This window comes from Haemorhous mexicanus, chromosome 2 (genome assembly GCF_027477595.1).
Source record: "Haemorhous mexicanus isolate bHaeMex1 chromosome 2, bHaeMex1.pri, whole genome shotgun sequence".
Lineage (NCBI taxonomy): Eukaryota > Metazoa > Chordata > Aves > Passeriformes > Fringillidae > Haemorhous > Haemorhous mexicanus.
Genome location: NC_082342.1, coordinates 106,753,088 through 106,775,681, shown reverse-complemented (window position 1 = coordinate 106,775,681; position 22,594 = coordinate 106,753,088). Strand labels below are relative to the sequence as shown.

The following is a 22,594-nucleotide window of genomic DNA, read 5'->3' as shown; positions in this document are numbered from 1 at the left end:
AAGCAGCCATGATAATGATTATGCAATTGAAGTGTGCATATTTCCACAAAATAAGAATCATCTCCAAAGAGTTCACATCTGCAACCACAGAAGTCTGTCCTTTCCTGTACTGGGACAATGGAAGAAATGAGGCACCAACAAGAACTGAGCGGTTACAATTCAAGTTTCAGTGTTTGGGGCATTGTCTGGAACTACTTGTTTTATAGGGAAGGTGCCTGCTGGACCTGTTGTTTACGAACAGAGAGGGTTGATGGATGATGTGATGGGTGGAGGCCTCAGCAATTACAAAATTATTAGCTTTTGATTTTTGGAGACTTAAGGAGGGGAGTCAGCTGAACTGCCACCTTGGACTCCTGGAAGGGAGACTTTGGCATGTTTAGGGGATTGGTTCACGGAGTCCTTTGGGAAGCAGCCCTGAAGGGCAAAGGAGTCCAGAAAGGCTGGACATTCTTCTTCAAGAAGGAATTCTCAAATGGGCAGAAGCAGCTCATCCCCTGCTGAAAGATGAGCCAGTGGGGAAGATGACCAGCCTAGCTGAACAGAGAGCTTTGGCTGGAACTCAGGAAAGAAGAGTTTATGACCTTTGGAAGAAGGGGCAGGAAACTCAGGAGGACTACAAGAATGCTTTAAGGTTAGGCAGGGAGAAAATCAGAAGGGCCAATACCCAAGTAAAATTTAATCTGGCTATTGCCATAAAAATCAAAAATGTTTCTAAAAATACATTAACAAGAAAAAAGCAAAGGAGAATCTCCAGCATTTATTGAGTTAAGGGAAAAGTGTTGACAAAGGGTGAGGAAAAGGCTGGTGTACTTCATGCTTTCTTTGCCTTAGTCTCAGAGTACCCAGCCCCTTGAGCTGGCATGAGGAACAGAAGACAGGGGTGAGGAGCCAAATAAAGCCTCAGTTGTATGAGGTTCAAGTAGCGGGTCCTGTGCTTGGGTCACAGCAACCCCATGATGCACTGCAGGCTTGGGGAAGAGTGGCTGGAAAACTGCATTACAGAAAAGGATCTGGAGGTGTTGATCAACAGCTGCTGAACATGAGCCAGTGTGTGCCTAGGTGGCCAAGCAGGCCAATGGCACCTGGCCTGGATCAGCAATAGCATGACCAGCAGGACCAGGGCAGGGATTGTCCCCCTGTACTTGGCACTTATGAGGTCACATCCCAAATCCTGTGTTCAGTTTTGGGCCCTCATTTCAAGACAGACATTGAGGTGCTGGGGCATGTCCAGAGAAGGGCAATGGAGCTGGTGAAGAGTCTGGAGTACAAATCCTCTGAGGACCAACTGAGGGACCTGGGATTGTTTAACCTGGAGAAAAGAAGGCTCATGGGAGACTCTATTGCTCTCTACCTTAAGGGAGATTATAGCCCAAGGGGGTCTGTCTCTTCTCTGAAGTAACCAAAAATAGAACAATGGCCTCAAGTTGCACCAGGGCAGGTTTATATTAGATACTAGGAAACATTTCTTCATGGAAAGGTTTGCTAAGCATTGAACCATGGTGCAGAGGAAGGTGTTGAGTGTCCATCCTTGGAGGTGCTGAAAAGATGTGTAGATGTGGCACTTGGGGACATGGTTTAGTGGTGGACTTGGCAGTGCTGGGTTGACAGTTGGTCTGGATGATCTTGGAGGTCTTTTCCAGCTCAACGATTCTGTGATTCTACATGGTCATCCTTGTTCTTGTGCATAAGTTTTACTTCAAAGTTTTCATGAGCAGCTAGGATTTATTGACTGCCTCCAAATTTGTCACTTCCCTACCACAAAAATAAAGGAGTAGGTTACAAGATCATTTCTTAATGTGTTATTTTGAAAATTCCTAGGAAAATGCCTAGAAACAGTACTATATGGAAGAATAACTTTTATATAAAGGATCTTTTTTAAAGACCTAAGGGTTTTACAAATTGCCTTTTCTTTATTTAGATCAGGAGGATTTCCTAGGGCGATACAAAGCCGTCTTTAAGACTGCGTGTGAAGATCCTTGGAGAATGTCATCAAGAATTTCTCTGCATCCCTTGAGAGAATTCCTTGTCTGTGTGCACCTCAAGCTGTATTCCTCAAACAGTCCATGGACAGCATATGTATATGCTGAAAAAAAAACTCTTCACGCCAATCTCTCTGCAAATAAGTATGATCTTGGACTTACAGGAGATCATGGTAAATTGAAGATATGGTTGTTCGGAAAACAAATAAACACATCAGTAAGACTTCCTAAAAACACTTGGAACCAAATATGTATCCAGTGGAAAAGTGACAATGAGGAGGTGAAGGTATTCATAAATGGATCAGAAAAGTTACGCAAGAAACTAAATGAGAAATTTAATTTGCCTGGAAAAGGCCAGTTCTTACTTGGCTGTTCAAAGCTGCAAGATACAGCTACAGCACCTCACCAGGGTCTGACTGGGGAGCTGTACCTGTTCAGAATGTGGGACAAGGCAAATATAACACAATCTAAGGACTGCCAGGATAGTGGTGTTATACGCTGGAGAAAGGAGGATTGGACCTATAACACGACAGTAGAAGAGGATAACTCTTTGCCATGTGGTAAGTACCACTGCACTGCTTTTGAAATAGTAATTGATGAGGTCATGTGAGGACCTGCAGCTTTCGCTAGTTTTTATCCAAACGAGAAAGTACAGAATCAGTCCTTTAAAGACTTTCAACTTGCTTCAACTTTTCTGTCTATCAACCATTTGTGTAATATGAGAGCAGGATGCATGCAACTAAAACTCCTTAGCGTACTGGGGCATGTATCAATTTCATCTTAAAATAATTAGTTTACACATTTTCTGTTCAGCGAATAAATGCAGAGGAAAGCATTGCTGGTTCTCATTCTGCACATTTGCTGGGGCAAAACTTCAATGAGGGCAACTTTTCAGTGCTTCAATTGGCACATTACACCATCTTCTGGTGTAGCTGGTAGGGTCTACATCTGCAGAAAATTATAGGAGGATCCAATTTCTTTATCAGTATCAGTAATGTCTCCTTTATTAAAATGACCAAATGGTTTCTCACACATTTCTCAAATTTTCCTTCTTCCCTGAAAAAGAACCGTAAAATCCTTAGAATCAAACAAATCCAAGATTTTATTTTCAGAGAAACTGAATTCAAGCAAGAGAATAATCCTATTTTTAGCTTTTGCTATCATATCTGTTGGTAAAAACCACAAACTTGAATCAAACTTTGATGGAATACAATTTATAAATCATAGAAAACTATATTATCCCATAAGAGATTTTAATGAGACTAGCTCAATTATTGTTTCCTAGAATTTTTATATAGCATCAGTGATTCAGTTTAAATGTGGCACCAGTCTTAATCTTCATCACCTTTATCCTTAAAAAATGTACCTATTTATTTCATACAGATTCAAAAATATCTTTTATCTATGTAATCTTATAACCACTTCCTGACTAGATTTAAAGTGTCTTAGTAAGGGCAGTAAAATAACGTGACCAGATTTCTTTTTCTGGGAGAGAAACAAATCTGTCCAACAGACCAGGACTCATGGAGAATGCTTCTGGCAGTGGTTTGTAATGAATGAAATGCCTTTGGTAGCCTTGATGCTGTAGTTGGGAGCACATCTTCTTTGTTGGGTTGTAAGACTTGGGAAAGGAGCTGAAGAAAGGGTGTCTTTCTTTTACTTATGTCCGGCTGTGCTTGAAGGAACACAGTACTAAGGCTGAAAGGAGGAACATTCTGTTTACCAGATGTATAAAGGAGGTCTGAGAGAGGTATGTCTGGACAGTGGGGAAAAATCTCGATCAGAGTGGACCATCTGATTGTCTTTTACTGATGCACAGAAGGGACAAAGTCCTTGTTTTCTGTTCCAGCAATTTCTGCCCTAAATATTAAGCATCCTTGACCATCACAGGACAGCTTGATCAGGCAATGCCTATCTCCAGCCCTAACTGATTAATGATTTTAGAATTCATGATTTAGTGGTTTGTGGAATCCTTTGTCTACCTGCAAGAGCTCTCCTAGTTATTGTGTAAGATGCATGGTTTCCAAAGCTTTGGTGCTTAGCCAGATTGAATAACTATGCTGACAGGAGTTTGTTTCAGTATAGAGATCATCTCTACTGCCAGATGTAAGTTATCTCCTCTGGATAACTTGGGACATTAACAGCTTTTCAAAGAGGAGTTTGCTGGAATTTTTTTACAGTTTATTTGCCTCCCTTCAATAATAGATGCATTTTAGCTGATTACTCCCCAAGTCATCTTGTGAAAAGCATATATTTAGCAAATACCAGTCAATAGATTACAAAGTTTTTATGGTAGAAATATCTAATAGTCTGTGTGAGCTGATTTTAATTGATGCTGCTACTACTCTTACAATCTGATTTCTTTCTGATGCTGCTACTACTCTTTCAATCTGATTTCTTTCAAGCTCCTCCGAACACCTGTGTAAAAATTACTTGATTTGAGAAGCTTCTCTGTTTTGTGTTAAAGCAGAAGGACTTTGAGTAGTAAGTCTGCAGAAGGATCTAATTTTACATCTGCAATGAACGTAAGTGGCAAAGGGCTAAAGTTTAGGAAAGTCCTCTGTAGGCACAAAAGGTCAAAAGGAAGTGGTTCATTACAGTCGTAATTGTGCTGGAGGACAAGTTTCAGAATTTTTTTTTGTCGCCTGGTTGGCATTTTGTGCCTGCATAAAACAATTATTTGTAAAATGTTCCATCAAAGGCTACCGTATTTTTTGTGATTTCATCTTTGCTTAACCACTCAAAGCCTTTGTGCAGTATAAGCCATTGTCTAATTGGTGGCTCATCAGCAGTGACCCGTTCCATTAATAAGTCTAGATTTACTTAGCTTCAATTTTCCTGCCTTTGTTTTTCTTGACTCTTCTGATTCTTTTACTTAAGGTTTTATAATTCGAGTGAAATTTTTCCAATTACCAAAAATTTATTAATTTTTTTTAACCATTTGATGTCTAATAAGGATCAAAATCCTGATTGTGGTAAGATTCACATACAAGCTTAGCATTTAAAGGTATGCTCAACTTTAACCAAGTAGCTTACTCCCCAGAAGTGGCTGGGATTACCTTTACAGTAGCTACATATTTTATGCATCTGAAGATTTGCAAGAAAGGACATATCTGACTGCTTCCTACTTTGTGATGAGGCTGACCACATTTTTTTGACTAATGGTTCTCAATAGTGCACTTTTATATCTGAGATGAGACTGGCTCCTTCCAGTGACAGAGTCTTCTGGTTGTCCTGCTTGGTGTGGCCACTGCACACTGAGCAGGTGTAAACACTTCAGGCAGGGCCAGAGAGGGAAGGAGGTCATGCACTTGGTGCGTCATTGGCCTTCCACGTACATTCTTCATGTTTCTTTGATAATTCCCCTCTTGCTAAGCGTGAGAAGTAGCATAACAGCTGTGATATAGAGAGAAGAGAAGAAGTAGTTGAATGTCTCTCACTTTACAGATCACCTCCTGGTATTTAAAAATGCCTAAGTGAAGAGAGATGTGCTTACTAGTCCATATTCTAACCTTGGAAAATTTCTTCATCTTGTTCCTTGTTGAATGATTCCTCTGTAGCTACATACTTTAATATGGACAATATGAACGATATCACTCTGTATAATCCAAGAAAAAAGTCTACTCAGTAATCCAAAGTTTGGGGTGATTTAAGAGAACAAACATACAAGAAAATAAATTAATTTTAAGTGCTAAATCCTTGAAAATAAACTCTAATCACCTGTAAGTACCAGCTCTTCTGTTGTAATTTTTACATGTGATATTTTTAAGTTGCCTTTAATAATAACTTCGCAATGAAATGCACTGTTTAAACATTAATCATTTCAGTTATACATTAAACAGTAACTTTCTTAATCCAAATACAAATATCCAGACTGCTATGCTGTGCATTTATGCAAGGAGCACAGATATGATGGGATATCTTTAACAAATTTCAATGACTAAATAAAATAGATGATCTGGGACATAACTGTAAATAAATCACTGCTGTCTCATTTGTGATATTGGTGCTGTAACTTTTAGCCTGTTGCTTTTGATTGCTTTTTATCCTGATTAAAATTCAGTGGGTATATTGTGGCATTTTTGATTTCTCTAAACTTTCCAAACTTCAAGATTAAGATGTTGCCTTCTCTTTTTCACATACACTTTTGACTTTCAATATTGCTGAGCCTGCTACTGGTGTTGCTGAAGGGGGTTTTCACACTTCTGAGTACAGAGCAATTTAATGCTGATGGGAGAAATGGGAAGTGACCAGTGCCCTGCCCAGTGTGACTATTTTGCCTCTGCATTCTCAAGGAAGAGAAAAACTTCAGTTTGGGCTTCTGTTCTAATTTGCAGATGTGGACAGTGGAAGGTAGGTATTAGGCTCATGTAATCCTTTTTAAAGGTTTCCCAACTGTGTGCCCATCTGATGACAGGATCACCTTCTCTGGAAGTGAGGGTGGAGTCTCAAGACTACATACTTGGGAACAAGTGGAAATGCAGCCGTCCCTCATCCACTCATCCCGTCTGCGTCCCAGTCTGTTGGGTACCAAACCTTGGGCTGTATTATCACATTTACTGAGTGGATCATGAAAGCAGAAGATGAAAAAGCAAATTATTTGCCCCAATGCCATTTTTTTCCCCGAGAACTGTAAGGACAGAATACTAAAGAAACTTCTAGAAGCTCTTGAAGGAAATGTGATGGGAAAAAATACCTAGCTCTGGAGTGCCTTTTTGATGAGTCATGTGCCACTTTTCTTTGTACCTATTAACAGAATACGTGTTTGACCTTCCCTTTCTTTGCTCTCGTTCCCTCCCTCTCCTGTGATACCAAACAAAGTGGCTTTTTGGAAATCAGCCTTCCAGAGAAGTGGTAATTTGATTCACCTCAGTATCTAATGTACAGCTTTCCACAAACAGATAAAAGCTATATTTATAACCTAATTTCTTACAAGCAGTGAAACATCAAAGCTGAGTTAAAATTACTGAGCCTAAATTTTCTTTTAAGGATACTAAAATGAGCTGGCCCTAGTGACTGAGCCTGATGTGAACAAGTTCTGGCATTTGTTTCTGTCTAGTGGCCAGTGATAATTCATCCTTTCTTCCATGGTGCCACAACAGGGGGTCAGAGCAGATACAAGGTGACATGAGGGACACCAAAACATAAAACTGAGATTGCACTTAAGTTTTATTTTATGAATTTATATACAATGTGCCTCAAAATCTACCTTACATAGAAAGTCAAGCTAGGCTAATGTTTCTAGTGTGCAGCTAACTAACAACTGTAAACTTGTGGAGGATTTTGATATGTTATTGATATTAGTGCCTTGTGTGACAAAATGGTTCATTTGGCAGAACATTTATTCAGCTGAAAGACTTGTCAATGTTAAAGGGACTCAATCTTTTCATGGAAAATTGAACATATTTTCAGCGCCTGTTTCTGCAAATAATTGGGTTTTGGAACAGCACCATTTTGAAATTTTGCTGTTTGAGTTACTCAGTTTTGTTCATGAGAAAGTCTTGTAAAATGCATTACTGCTGGGCATCTTCATTTCTCTGAATGCAAATAGAATGTAGTGGTTGCTGCACAGTTCTGGTAACTGCTGAACAAACAGGTTAACTGTTGTCTGTAAAAATGTCTAGCAGAGGATCTGTATAGACTTAAAAACTGCAATGTGGAATTGACATTTGAGTCTTAAATGCTTGTAATTACATTACCCAGAAAGCGATGCTAGATATCTATTTGGAATTAAAAGACTGACTTTGTCCTTTCTGGTGGGAGTTCTTCATGCAAATCAATTCTGCTGACTGACTCAGTTGAATTTTTGGTGAAAAAACTTTCAGCACTGTAAGTGTGCTGTAATTTCTTATTTAGAAAATCTGATTTTTATAAATGTCCTTGTATTTTTATTTTTATGTGTAAATCAGAACTGATCTTAGCAGCAATATACAGTTGTGGTTTTCTCATGTCATTCTTTGGTGACAGCCAAGTACTGTGGCTTCAGGAGACCAAATTACAAAGCCTCCAAGGTGTCCCTTGGGATTCTTCCATTTGCTGTTATCTGTTTATGAGAGCTGAACATAGTCAAGACTGTGACTTTGAACAGAGAGGCCTGGGTACTAATACAAACTGTTTTCAATTTTGGCATGCTTTTCAATTAATAGAAGTAAAATTTTAGTCACTTCATTCCATAAATCTCTCCTCTAGGCCCTACACATATAAGTCCAGGAATGTACGTTTCTCTGCCAGGAGTGCTTCTGCGGATTGGCAGGGCTGTTGCTGCTCTTCAGCATTCAGTGCCTTTTTGGTGTCTGGAGCTGACTAGGAAGCAGCTGCCCTTGCATTCTCTCCCGTGTTTCCTGAGACAGAGGCCAGCTGGCACAGCCCTTCACTCTGCCCCTCCTTACCTGTGGCACAGCCTGGGCAGGGGGAGTGTTCATGGGGAGACTCGAGTTCACTAAATTTCAGACCCTTTCTCCTCTGAAGAAAGCCCAATAAGTTGCTTGCCCAGTCTCAGGCTTGCTCAAAGGATGCTTTCTGCAAAGGTTTGAAGGAGATCATGAAGTGTTAGGTAAAACAGCATTAGTCAGCAGCAGCACTGTTCCCTGAGACAGGGGAACAAGGAACCATTGCCAGTAATGTCGTTCTTGCACCAAATTGTTATCGGCAGCCAGGTTCCAGCTACTTCTCACTTCTCCACCCTGGAAGAACTGAACTGCTTCTCACACACTGGGTTGCCCAAAGACAGGTGAATCAGAAATGGTATTGCATTTCTAAAAAATTTAAGAAAGATTATACTGCTCATAAGTTAGATTGAAGGTAGAGAGAAGAAAAGGATCTTTTCAAATTATCACACTGGAGATAGAGCAATGTACCCCTTTTGTGCTTTAAGGGCAGTGTCCTGTGCCTGAGCTACTGAACAAATGATATACTTTGAGTGACAATGCTTTTGCTGTAGGCACTAGAACCATCTATTCCCATCTTGACCACTGTGTTATAGAGCCTCCTTCTGCCTTTCTTTCCCTTCCACTGAATTCATTTTTCAATTCTGCTTTGGTTGGTGAAACAGCTTCAGCAGGACATGTGGAGACCATCCCATCCTAAAAGATCCAGTAGCCTGAGAATTAAAAGCTGTCATGCTAAGGAATGCTGTAAGCACAAGGCTATTTTTTCAGACAGGGCCAGGGTCTTTCTCAGAGCTACACCGGCTTGCACACCTAGCCTTAAGTACTGCTAGTAGGTTTAGTCTCCTGCCAGTCTGGAGCTGCTGAAGTTACACTGGTTCCCATTGTCAGACGAAGTCACTGGGAAATGAAGGTGGTCACAATTTTTGCAGCTGTGGTGAGAGCTGCTAAACCAGTTTCATACGTGTGGAACATAGATGGGATTCCCAGGTCGTGGCTTAGCTTGCTATTTGTGTCGGAACAGTACAAAGTGATATGGGGACAGTAAGGGACTTGCTGCTTTTGTTTCTAATAATGCATGTTAGTAACAGAATGCGGTGCTAATCTCGTTTAATCAAGTTGCCTTTTCCCTCAGAAAAGAAACCAAACAGTTCTTGTAGGGGACTATTCTATCTACCTTGAAACAAAAGCAAGGAATAACACTTCTATTTAATTACTGTTTGAATCTTAAAAATTGTTTTCTATTAGAGAAAATGTAGCAAAGTATTATTACAATGTGTAATCCTTTGTTTTGGAACAGGATATGTGAATTATATTGAGTCGGTGATCCTAAACTAACAGTGTTGAAAATAAAATCCATAGAGCAAATAAAAGTTTCATATATGTAAGGATTTTCATGCTCTTATCAATAGTAAACAACCAAGGGCAATAAATTTTCTGTTAGCTTGTAACTAACACATCTTGAGTTACTTTACTTTCATTTTTACATGCCAACTTTAGGGATATTTTGGATTGAACTCTAATCCTTCTCCAAATAAATCTATTCACTTTTTTTTTCTTGTTCCTAACAAAGGAGGAGGATTAACAAATAAATTATATATGAGTCTTTTCTCCTTCCTCCTTTCTGTGTGCAAAGGTGATTGTGATTAAAGACTTGGCTAATGAACTTAAAGCTGGACCTTGATAAGTCCATACTCAAGCCTTGACAAGTCTCATACTCATGCATAATTTCTGGCAACTGTAGGCATATGACTATTGTGCTGTAAGAGAAGTCATGGTTAGACTGGTGTCCATAAAAAAAGTGCCTCTCAGATGATGCATGCCATCATCAGTTGCTGCATTTTCCAGCTCCATATTCATGGCTTGTGTTTAGCTTGTTTTACTCCCTGTGCTGCTAGATGTGCTATTAAAAGCATTTGGCAGTTTTACAGTTCACTGTCTTTTTACTAACCTACAAAACCAAATATGTAAATGAACAATTTATGTACCTACCTCAGGATACTACTTGTATTCTCAAAAATTCACAAGGTGGTTGAAGAGATATGGAAGATGCAAAAAGGCACCTTGTATACCGCAAGACTATCTCCACTGACTCCACAGGAGTTTGTGAGAAAGATCTTAAAGTTAGGTTCCCTGTGCAGATTTTATTTTTTGAATGGGCAGAAGAAGCAATGTGGTGGTGTTTGCTCTGAGATGCTGTGTATTCAGATGGGTTCCTTTTGAGAATTTAATTTCATCCAGATTTTATTTTTGGAGGTAAAGGCTTTTGCACTGATTAAGACAGGACTCATAACAGGTACTTTTGGAGATAGAATTTACTTTCTGTGGTAGGAAAATCAAATTGCCCACCTGGAAGGATGCTTCCTTCTCTAACCAGAAGTTCAGTCAATTATCTTTATTCCCCCCATTCTACCTGAAAAAGTTATTTACTGTTTGAACTATACAGAATAGTTTTATCTGACTACTGTTTCAGTTCTTCATATTAAACTTGGTATTGTCTTGGTGTTGTGTTAGGGGTCTTCCCAAGCCAAGTAGGTGCTAAGAAAATAATTGTATAGAATCTGTAATTTGTAATCACTTTACAATGTTAAAGCGAAAAGCACTGGTACATAAGAGCTCTAGAACCTTACAGGAATATGTATATGTATTTTATCTGGACTTACTATGTAGTGAGAAGTCCTAATTTTCTGAAAAATTACTATAAAAAATAGGGTTATATCCAGATTTTCATGAGTTATCAAGTTCACACAATTCTAGATGTGAAAAAGAGCAATTTTACTTCTCTGGAGGCAGAATCCTAGTTGTCTCAAAAGAGATGTTTGATGTAACTTTGTTTTATCTTTACTGAAGGAGTTTAAATTCAGTAGGCTGATATGTATAAAGATGTGAATTTTTACTTACGCTTTAACTTAATTGGTATGAATTATTTTACTAAGAATTTTGGTTCTCTTTCTTCTGCATAAGAACATTTCTACCCAGGATGTAAATTAACTAAAACTAACAGTTTCGTAGAAAAATCTTAAAAAAATGTAGTGCAATTAATTCAATTTCCATGTATTCATCCTGCCTTGTTTTAGAGTTGCTGCTTTTAGCTTCATGCACTGTATGACATTCAACAAAAATGAACTGACTTTTTTTATTCTGTCAAGCTCTCATGTTGTCTTTGATTTCAGATCATTAGTCCCAGTATCCCAGCATTGGGGTAGCCAGGCAGCAATCTGCTTACCTGGCAGGCAGCTGTCTGCTTTGTGCATCTCACACCTTGCTCAGGAATAGGGACTGGGTAATTTCTGTCTCATTTATGATTTCTGTCATTGCCTTCTCCTGTTCTTATGGCTGTCATACTGCAGAACAGGCTGCCTCTTCTGAGTTGTCTTCCTACATCACCATCAGAGGATCATCTTCCTCCTTCCCTAACTGAATCATCCTCCACTTCCATAGCTCCCCCTTGACTGTTATGGTTAGGGCTGTATCTTTGATTCAGCTGCAGCATCCATTTGTTTTTCCTTAGATCCAGAGATCCTATTGCACCTTCCAGGGTGTGGGACACAGGCCTGGTAGGTGTATGCCAGGACCCAACAGTACCAAAAGTCTCTGTCTTTGGTGTAAGCAAGACATCCTTCCTGCAAGAGGTCTGCCTTCTCACCAGGATTCCTTGGCTGTTTTGGTGTAAACTCCCATGCCATCAGAGGTGAACACTGCTCTAGGCACCTGCCCACATTGTCCTGCACACCTTTCTCCCTAGGAATTTGTTCCCTCAGGGCACTTTCCTGTGTGTGTCTCCAAGTGATTGGTTACTGGAGGTCCCACAGAGATTTCAGCTTGCATTACTGGGTTCAGAGTTTGAGGATGGTCATGTAGACTGCAGGTTCAAGTGGACCAGCACTGATGGAAGAAGGAAGGTGTCAGTATCTGAGGGCATTAGCAGTGGTGGAGGTAACCTACAGCAACCTGGACAGCAGCAGCAACTCCAAGGATCTGGGGGATGCCCATTGCTCGTGGGCTGTGTGGCGCAGTTTAGTGCCCACCAGTGTGACATGGCAATGATGGCAGTGATGGACTGGCCATATATCAAGGCATTACCTGTGGAGAAACTGTCCCACCTACTCCTGCAATTTGGAGAGAACCTCTCTCTTCTTCTGCTACCCTTGGGCTTGAATCCTGACTATGCTTAGTGTCCCTCCAGGTTCAGTGACTTGAGAAGAGTTTTTCTTCCTCGTTGCCCAGACAGGGTCTCACCTATTAAAGGTTCTGAAATAGGCAACAGTGCTTAAATATCAGTATAGGTGATGCTGTGTTGCTACTTCTTTTTCAAGGCCCAGGATGGTGTTTTGAGGGGTGACAGGCTGTAGGGAACATTTGGAGCTGTCTGCCACTTTCCCTCCACCACAGGAAGCACATAGCACTTGCCTTGGTGGCAGGTTCCCTGCAGTGGTGTGATTTAATTGATCTGCTGGGCCTCCTCATTTATAGCCCAACCACCACCTTTATTCCAGAGAGGCTTTAGTGACTTGGCTCACTTGAGGACATCACGTTTCACATTCGTGAGTGTGATGGCTTCAACTGTCAGATCCACCCCTTGGATCTGACAAGAGTTGATGGATCAAAGGCCCATCTGTGTTTTGCATCTCTCTCTGGGGACATATTTGGTGGGCCCATTGAGCTGGAAATAGCTCACCTTTTCATCCCAGCCCACATCCACCTGAGCTGCTTCCTTTCTAGCAGCCTGATCTTTCACTGTTTAGATGTTCTTTAGTGGTGCAGCTCTTGGACACATGAGTATTTATATGATGTGCATGCACATCATGATGTTACACGTTACATTTTTAGCTGATGCTATTTTAGTCCACTTCATCTTCACTCAAGCAAATGTGCTGAATAGGTTTCTGAAGACACTGGCAATGGAAGAGAAGTGGCAAAGCTCATGGCCTAATCCGTCTTCCATAAGTATAAAAAGTTGAACTGAGGGAAAAACTGAACTCAAAAGAGTTCAACTTCCAGCTTTCAAAAAGTCTTGACACATATTTCTCAATGGATGCAAAGTAGTTTTGCAAACCATTTTGAAGCAAGGTGAGTACCACATCTAAAATGGTTGTGTTTTAAAAAGTGTGTATGCATGTGTACAAATACATATAAAATCTTCTGCTCTTAAAAAAAAATCTTCTTATTTTGCAGTTGAAACTACTGCTACACTGCCTAGCAGAAAAATAACAGGTATGTTGGTGTTCTGTGGGATTTTGCCCCATTGTTCTTTTGTTTTAGAAAGTGTATAGTAAGATTGCTGCTGCTGATATACTTTTTAATTCTTGGAGATAGTTAAGCATATGCAAACATTAGCAAATTAATATTCCATATTGTCCTTGTGTCTTATTAGCTAATTTTGTGGTGCAAATAGCATCAGTAATTTTCCAGAGAAATTGAAAATAAGGTCACTGAGATGATTCTGATTCTCCCTTCATTACAGAAATTGTATTCACATTTATCCTTTGGAAAGAAGCTATTGCCAGTTTTCAGTAAGGCAAGCAAAATAGTTTTACTGGAGCAATGAATTCACGAGTGTTCAGCATTTCAAAAAAATCCTTGTTTACTATTTTTAGTTTAAAAAAATCTGGTTTTCTTCAGGGACTTCTGGTATCTCTGATTTAAGTCTTCTGCAGCAGTAGGAAAAGCTTTACAGTAAAATTAGTGTATTGTAAGTAACAATATAAGATGACTCTTGGCCTTTGAGAGATGTTGAAGCACCTTGACTATATATTTTTAAATAGTGCTTTGTGTTTGCATCCAGCTGTTCTTTAGATTATATTTCTGTGATAACTGTGACCTGTAACTTTACTTGTCTCTGACAGTATCAAAAACCACCCAGTGACTGAAAGGGACAACTTTAAAGTTGCTATGTGAAAAAGATATCAAATATCCTAATTTCTTTTTGATCAAAATACTGACTGTAACAATATAAAAATCTGATAGCTAGTGTTTGCTAAATGAATAGTTGGCTGGTTCCTGTTAAAATCAGATGTTCAAACTTGAAATTAATTAGGGTTTTTTTTATCACTGCTTTTTGCAGGATAGAAAAGAGAATCCATATGAATGGGATAAATTTTAAGTGGCAAGTCTCATTGTTATTATAAAAAGTCTGAGAATAATTCTTCATACCCAGCTAAAGCCATCTTGCTGTGTATGCTTGGTTCCCATTCCCAGAATTAGCAAGACACTCCGGATAAACATGTAGCTTTCAGGCTAGTGTGCCATGTATCTTGGGTCTTTATACAGTTGTGGTTTTGCAACATTATACAAATAAAACTGTCCAATATTTCTAAAAAAAAATAAAAATTGTCCTACATCAAATTCTATTTTAGTCCATAAAAATTGTGACTTTTTTTTTTTTTTAAACCGGAGATTGTTTCATCTGCCTTTTTTGACAACCTGGAAGTGTTGTTCTGAAAGAGCAGGTGTTGCCCTCTTCTGGTGAATACAGTAAATTTTTGATAATATAAGAAAAGCCTGCTGAGGATGATAATGTGTGTGTCTGAAACTTCATAATGCTCTTTTTTAAATTTATTTATTTTTTAATCTGATATAAAATTCACAGATTCTGAAGAATCAGCTGCAACCACAATTTTTGGTAAGAAAATCAGGACTTTACCGATTTTTCCAATTTTTGTTATTTCCTCTTAGGTAAATGAAATCTACTTTTATCTGAGGGAATGCAGAAAGGTTGCAATGAAATAGAGTTCCAAATTAAAATATTTTCATTTCAAATTACTTGTTTCATTCTTCATTGTAATGAATGTAGAATGAAACAGTGAAGAGTTTGCAGAGAGGGCAGAGGAGGAAGACTGTAGTGAGAGCTCCTTTACATCTCCTCTCACCCTAGCAGATGGCATTTCATGCAGTGTATTACACTACACACAGAGGCTCTAACAACTTCCGGACCCAGAGGTGATAAACATCATCTATGAAAGCATTTTTAAAAAATTAAGAATGAGACACACAGAAATAACCTGTGTGAAAGCCAGTTGCTTTTTTGCTTAATGTATACTGACATGGAGTGAGTGCTCTGGATAAAAGAAATAATACACATGCAAACACACATGATCTTGTTATTTTACAGATACAGTCTCTCTTTGGGAATGGTTTGTCTTAACAACTGCATCACATTCAATATTTGTGTAGTATATACTAGGGCAAGTAATACAGGTGAAACCAGCACTTAGTTTTCACTCTGCTCATAGTTTGTCTACTTGTTAGTTGCCTCAGAAAATTTCTTTTTCTTTTGTGGATCTGCTCTGGTCCATTAAAAAAAAAAATCATTAAGTTGTCATATTGAAGTGACATGAAGAGGTCTTCTAACCACTTTGATGACCTGTGTCATGATGACCTTATATTTTAGGTGTCACCTGTGCTGACACCTAAAATATTCTTACTAAGCACAGCCCTTTAAATTTGCATGTATTGTCTTAATTTAATTTATTTATTTTTCTCTTTTTGATGCAGCTGAAAAAAGCTTTGCATCATTACTTTATTTTATTTATCTATGGTTATTGACCATAAATAAAAACCAGCTTTTTTGGAGAGACTGTGTGCCAAACTCAGTGAGTCATCTCTGTTTATGAATGTTGTGAGTTCATGCAGAAAAAGGTACTTAAGGTTAAGCAGTTATTGCAGTTGGATATGCAAAAATTCTGCATCTTCTGAAAGAATGAAATCAGTAAAAGGAATTATTTGAGGAAAATTTGATTCCCAGCAGGTTGTATTCAGGTACCCAGATTTTTGAAATAACATGAACATTATTAGTATTGAAATAATGTGAACGCTCCTAACAAGCATTGCAGTTGTTCTTGAAGTGAAATTTAGATAAATAATATTCAGTTTCTTTTCAAAATCTTGCAGACTTGATCTTTTTTCTCAAAAACTCATAGAATACTTTCTTAATACAATTTTTACTTTTTTTATATTTTTTCCCCCTAGAATTCTCTATTGTTACTTTTATCATCTATCCTGTTAGTTCTTCAGGCAAAATATTATTAATGCTTCTCTTATTTAGACTTTGCTGGATTTAGACTTTTGGGCTTTTCTTGTTTTATTTTATTTTTTATAGATCTTACTATTATCAATTTTTCTATTTCAGATATGTCTTCAGAGGAGACTACACAAAGTACAGGTGAGAATTTGCATGAAGAGAGTAAGGTTTCAAGGCAGGTATTAGTTGCATTGGTGTTTGTTGCTTTTTTGTTGGCTTTTTTTTAGTAACTGGGATTTTTTTATTCTGAATTATTTTCTTTCATATTTTTAAAATTCATATTTATCTGCAATCTGTATTTTAAGTCTGTATGATTAGGGCTCTGAGGTGCACTTAACTGAGCTGTAAACCTTTCTTTTTCATTCAAAATATTGTATTGGTTACCAAAAACCAAACACAGGATGGATATATTTTTTAGCAAGTATGTAGGGGGTTTTGTATATAGAATGTTTTCTATGCTTTCTGGTTAAGCTATTTTACAGAACTAAAAGATATTTTACAGAACTAAAATGTACACCCCATTCCTTGAAGACACGTATGAACTTGCAAGGAGTTGTCGAATAGGATCAGAAATGACTCAATCAGAAGAATTTGTTACCCCTTTTTTTCCTGATTTTACCATTTGAAAATTTCCCCTTTCCCATTTCCCAGTTTCATTCCATATTGGTATGGATTTCTCCATTCCTCTTTAAGACCTGGACATCCTGCTGTTCTTCATTGTCAATTGAAAAACATGTTTTTAGAACAGGATTCCTCCTATGCTGAAGTGCCCATGTAGAATAGTATAAATAAAAATTGCCTTAAAAGCACCACTTTCTCCTCAGAACAACTGGGTACCAGAAGTCACTGGCTCAGATGGGGATACAAACACTTAATTGGATGGATCTTACTCCACTTGCTGCTTTTGCATTTCCAACACTGAAAGTAACTTCATTTTCTTAAAAAATGTCAGGTGTTTACACTTTTCGTGGAAAGACAGAGTCTAAAATAGAAGTAAGAATTTGCATGGGGTTTTTTAACAAGAACATTAATTGCAAGTTAAAATGTGAAAAGTTTTGACTTTCTTTTTTGTTTTGTTTTTGTGGGTTTGTTTTGTTTTGTTTTTGGTTTTTTTTTGTTTTGTTTTTTAACAGAAGCCCTTACAGCAACAGATTATTACTCCACCATCACACCAGGTAAGATTCATCTATCACCACTGATAACAATTTTGTGCATCTCAGATTTTAAGTGCGTGTGAACTTAGGAAGTTTGCTCCCAAATGTTTTTAGTATGCTTTTTACTTGGTGTTGTGGTGTGTCCTGTTAACAGTCTGCCTTACATTAATGTCCAGTCTGGTAGAAGGCAGTGCTTGTCTAGATGGCTGCATACAGAAGAGTTTGGTTATTTTGTAAGTCAGAGCAGTAGGTTACCACAAAAATGTAGGAACCACAATCTCAGGGACCATGTTTGCTTAGCAAGAAACCTTCATTCCTTTCAGGAGATGGAAGCAAACTGAACACAGGCATTGTATTTGACCTCGGGGCAGGCCCAGTAGGACCAGGAATAGACTGAATTTTATTTTTGAATTATCCACATAGAAGCTCAGTAGCCCCATTACAGTGGATTTGCCCTAAGTGCAAGTGGAAGAAGAACTGGTTTGGAGCCTTAATGGCAAGGATAATTTGACTGTGTGAACTGACCTGCAGAAACATTGCAGCTGTGTTATCTGATGCTTTCAGGGCACTGGAAGCCCTAGTGATTTTTGATCAGTCTTTTATCCTCCACACTGCTAATCTGTTTTTGTGCATTTTGGTGGCATGCAGAGATCTGAAGACTAGGGGGTACACAAACTGGTGCTCTGTATGGAAAAAGGAGCTTTGGTGGCATTTTTTGGATTTTGTGTTGGGTTTTTATAAGATGTTCTCTATGTAGTAAATAATTTTGACAATTTGTTATATTGACATTTGATTATTGTTTATCAGTTATTTATAAGCATTTTACTTTCTAAGGATTGTTTTAAAAAAGCAGTATACAAGATTTGTAACTATTTCACTGCCAGCAAAAGGGAAGGCAAATTTAGGGTCATAGAATTGTTAAGGTTGGAAAATACCTCTAAGATAATCAAGTCCAACCATTAAATTTATTTGATTCTAAACTGCTGTCTGAATTTTTTTTTCCTAACAATTTGAATACTGCCACCAGCTTGCAGCCACCTCTGGTGCTTATTTATTGATGGTGATAAAATTAATAAGGCAGCAAAATTTTACAGTCAAATGTTTGCACCACAGGGAAGGTGAAAAAAATTCCCTTCTCATTTGGTACTAACTAATGATAACAGCAGAAAAAATAGAATTTGGGGTTTTTTTCTGTTAATGGAGGCCAATCCATCTGCTTAAGTAAGGGAAGTTGTTTTAATGAACAAGTGTAGGAGTTTTGTCTTGGATGCAAATATCTTTCCAGTGCTTTATTTTGAAATTATACAACAGAGCCGTCTGTTTACAGTGCCCTAATTTAGGATCAGTGTTATTTCTCAGCAGTGTAGGTTGTATTAAAAATATGGAAGATATTGAGCAGCCAAAAGCTTGCTGTAACTAAATGAAGGCATGTTCTGCTAGATAAGACTGTACATGGTTGCTGTCATCGTAGCTTGAATTCCGTCAGGTAGAACAGTTTTAGCTTCATGTTATCATATGGAGCCATTGTAGGATCCTCAGAAGCAGATAATATGCTGCCTAGAGATTGAATTCTGTGATAATTAAAGAGGTTATGAATTATATGCTGGTTTCTGTTTCTATTTAATTTTTTTTTAAAAATTGCAACCTCTTGCATATAGGTCTTCTGTCAAAACTGTTGCAGAAAATTATTCAAAATTAATTAATCCAAGTAGCATATTTCTGAGTACTAAGTCTTGGAAAATGGTATGGTAAGTGCTGTAGAGAAGTGAGGCCTAGAAAATATGTCAAATACTTCCAGAAGATAAATTTCAAACACTGGAATGATTGTAAATATGTATGTTGGATTAAATTGTGTGATTATATTGGATTTAGGTTTAACTTTTTAAATCAGTAATTGTTTGGTTTTTTCCCCCCAACAATTTATAGCAGGAGAAACCATTGTATGCAACATAACGCGTGCCTGTAATTATTCAGGTTAGTGGTTTTCTTTTCCCTTTTTTTACATAAAATATTATCCAACTATTTTATACTCTGAGTAATGAAGCAATATTTAGTTCCCACGTAAAAGCTAGTTCTGTAATAAATTTCCTTGTAAATTTAGAGAGATTTTATATTAATTCAAAAAATAATTAAGGTGAGGAGGTTAAAAAGTATTTAGACTCTTATACTTTTGATTTATACTCTTTGGTTTTTCATCAAAGGCATACCATTGCGCATAAGAATTGTGAAAAAACCCCAAGAAACAAGTTATCTAAGGAGTTCTATTTATAGTAATATGAAGTGCAGTTTTTCTGTTTTGGGAAAAGATTACCTGGAAGGAATTTAGGGACGGCCATCAAAATTAAATATATAGAAAATTATGAAGCTATTGGACTAGTTCATTTGTTGAAATAGATGAAAAGATGGAAGAACAATTGCAAAAGTAGATAAGCTAGTGCAAGTGTTTTTTATTTCCCGTGTATCAAACCACAAGGCAGTAAGTTTTGCAATTCTCAAAAGATTTTACGTTCTGTGTTTTAGCATTGATTTTCCTAACTTTTTTGCTTTTGGTTTTAGTGTTCTATGTAGGCAAGGTAAAACTTCGGGCAAGTGAAGAAAGTAATGCATCGCTAAATGTAGAAATAGTAAGTATTCTTTCTTTTGAAACTGTATTGTAAGGAAGGTTGAAGTGAATTTCTTTGTCTGCACTTTAAATAAGTAATATGGTTCTTACTGTGTTTGCAGTACAAGATACTATTTGCAGTGAATGGAACAGCTCTGTTTTAAACAGATGCTTTGCAGCTAAATTTTAAAATTCCAGCTAAGTAAACTTCCTACAGTAAGGACCTGAATTCTCTACATAGCCACTGAAAGAAGGGGGAAGCCTTGGGTAATCTCAAGAATTTACATTTAGGCACGCAGGCTCTTCCTTTGGAGATTAATTTAGGCACTTGCCTTTGGAAGATGAGCATCACTAGATGGCAACTATTTGGGCATAATTAAAGTTGGATTAAATCCTGGAATAATTTATGTTGAGATTCTCATAAGTAGTTCTATGGCTTATTGTGGTTTTTTTTCAATTATGCTTTTGCATGATCATTCTATGTTTTTTGGCTCGTGGTTACTGAGTTATTAATTTTGCAATAGGCTTATGTGACATGAGTGTGTCCATTTATACAACACAAGAGAGGTTTAAGAGGATAGTGTCATGCATGGCAAGGACCATATAGATGAGCTAGTATCAAGGTAATACTATGAGGATGTGAATGTTTAGTTGTTACAGATGGAAACTGAGGGGAGGAAAAACGAAGGACCTTTTATCTTTATCATACACATCCCTGTCAGCCCTCAGCCTGAGATTTCACATGCCAGTCCCTGAAGGCATGAGAGTAGTCATCAATGTTACCACAGAGAAGAGCTACTGCACATGGAGCATCAGGTTTGGGCAGGGATATGCCCCTGGCAAAAGCCACCTCTACATTCTGTTGTGTTTCAGTGGTGATAAAGCCTAGTGAAACTGTGCTGGCATGGTAACATTGCACCTACAGCTTCTGTTAAAACTGGTTTCCATCTCTTGAAACTCTTGCTTTTTAGAAGAATATTTCTTAGGGGAAATCAATGCCACATATATTAGATTATGTTTTTTCCTCATCGCCTTTGCTGTTTGCACAAAATGTAAAAATAACCAGTAATGCTGGTAACTGGAAGAGCTTAAGAATACATAGAATGCATATATGGAAAGGGCTCTTAGATAAACCTCAGTGTATCCCCAGACCCTAATGCTAGATCATACTTATTTAACTCAGTTTTATCATGTCTTTCACTACAGTTCTTGACTTCTCACTGCCAGTATTCTGTCATCTATTATTTATGTCATTTATGAAGCTTGCCCCATTGTTGCACTTAGAGTTAAAAAAATCATTCAGTGTCTGGAGTGAGTTGTCATTGTTGCAAACTAAGCCAAACTCCTCTTTTTCCAGCATAAGACATGGTGAGTTTACTGTCCTTTTGCCCCTGTCTTTCACAAAGATTTTGGGGTTTGGTATGTACTAGATGAGCAGTTCCTTCCATTAATTGTGACAACAATGTCACAGTAAATACTTGTTGTAGTGTATTAATGAGAAAATGTGCTTCTTATCTTTGTCATTTCAGCCTATTGAAATGTGTGAAAGGAACAATTTTCTTTTAAGGCTAAAAATTACTGGTTGTACTTAGCTGTGGGATCTTTTTTTCCTAACAGATTAATAACATAACCACCCACAATCAAGTAAAAAAATTAATTGAAATTCCAGCACATACCCCACAAGAACTGAGGTGAGTAATTCTAAATAAGAATTGAAATCTCTATTATATTTGAAAAAGATGAAGTGAGACCTTTCATGTGTTGAGTGGACTTTGTGTTGTTCCTGCACATTAAAAATTACACTAGTTCTAAGTTCTTGCTCTTAACATAAAGTTCATACTGGTTAGAATACTCTTAATTAGTTTATGTACCACTGTTTTAAAAAATGGTTCACCAAATGGTTGTTATAATTTAAGGATTCAGTTTATCTGGTAGGAAATTATGAACTTTCCTAGCTGCATGTTCTTTAATAAATATTCTTGAAGTCATATATGGTTTTATTTTGGTTTCATTTTTTGTTTCCCAGTCTTTTTAAGGAAAGGTTTGAATAAGTGAATATTTCCCAAACTTACCCTGAAAATCAAAATGATGTGATTGCCCAACAAATCTTGGTTGTAGAAGAAGTCCGTACTTCTTACTCATTCTATTTCTGTGGCTTTGAGTATAAATTTAGAATTCTATTCCAAGTAATGCTTGGCAAAAGGCAACTTTAAGATTTATCTTCTGCTCTTTTAAATAACATTTACAATGGTTTGATGTTCAAATGTGATGACAGAGGTTTAAATTTAGTTTGTGTAGTGACTAATAAAAGTCAGCTCTTCAAATGTTTAATGCTGGAGGTTTTACAGTATTACAACTGGCCTGACTTTAAAAAATCATTGATTAACTGGAAAAACATTTTTTCTCTGTAATTGTTTTTTTAAATTAAATTGTTGTAGTTGTTTTTAGAAACA

General features: G+C 37.6%; 1 protein-coding gene across 5 annotated transcripts in view; it reads left to right on the top strand.

Annotated features, from left to right (window-relative positions):
- The window catches only part of ADGRG2 (adhesion G protein-coupled receptor G2), a 59,682-nt gene that overhangs the window by 15,687 nt on the left and 21,401 nt on the right, over positions 1–22,594 (top strand). For 2 of the 5 annotated variants that reach the window (XM_059839851.1, XM_059839853.1), the window contains exons 3-10: positions 1,919–2,539; positions 13,541–13,579; positions 14,955–14,987; positions 16,494–16,526; positions 17,519–17,560; positions 19,466–19,513; positions 20,096–20,163; positions 21,759–21,832. In XM_059839851.1, coding sequence (XP_059695834.1) covers positions 1,919–2,539; positions 13,541–13,579; positions 14,955–14,987; positions 16,494–16,526; positions 17,519–17,560; positions 19,466–19,513; positions 20,096–20,163; positions 21,759–21,832 — 958 coding nt within the window. The remainder of the gene's footprint in view (positions 1–1,918; positions 2,540–13,540; positions 13,580–14,954; positions 14,988–16,493; positions 16,527–17,518; positions 17,561–19,465; positions 19,514–20,095; positions 20,164–21,758; positions 21,833–22,594) is intronic. The other 3 variants (XM_059839852.1, XM_059839856.1, XM_059839854.1) reach the window with 3 other exon arrangements.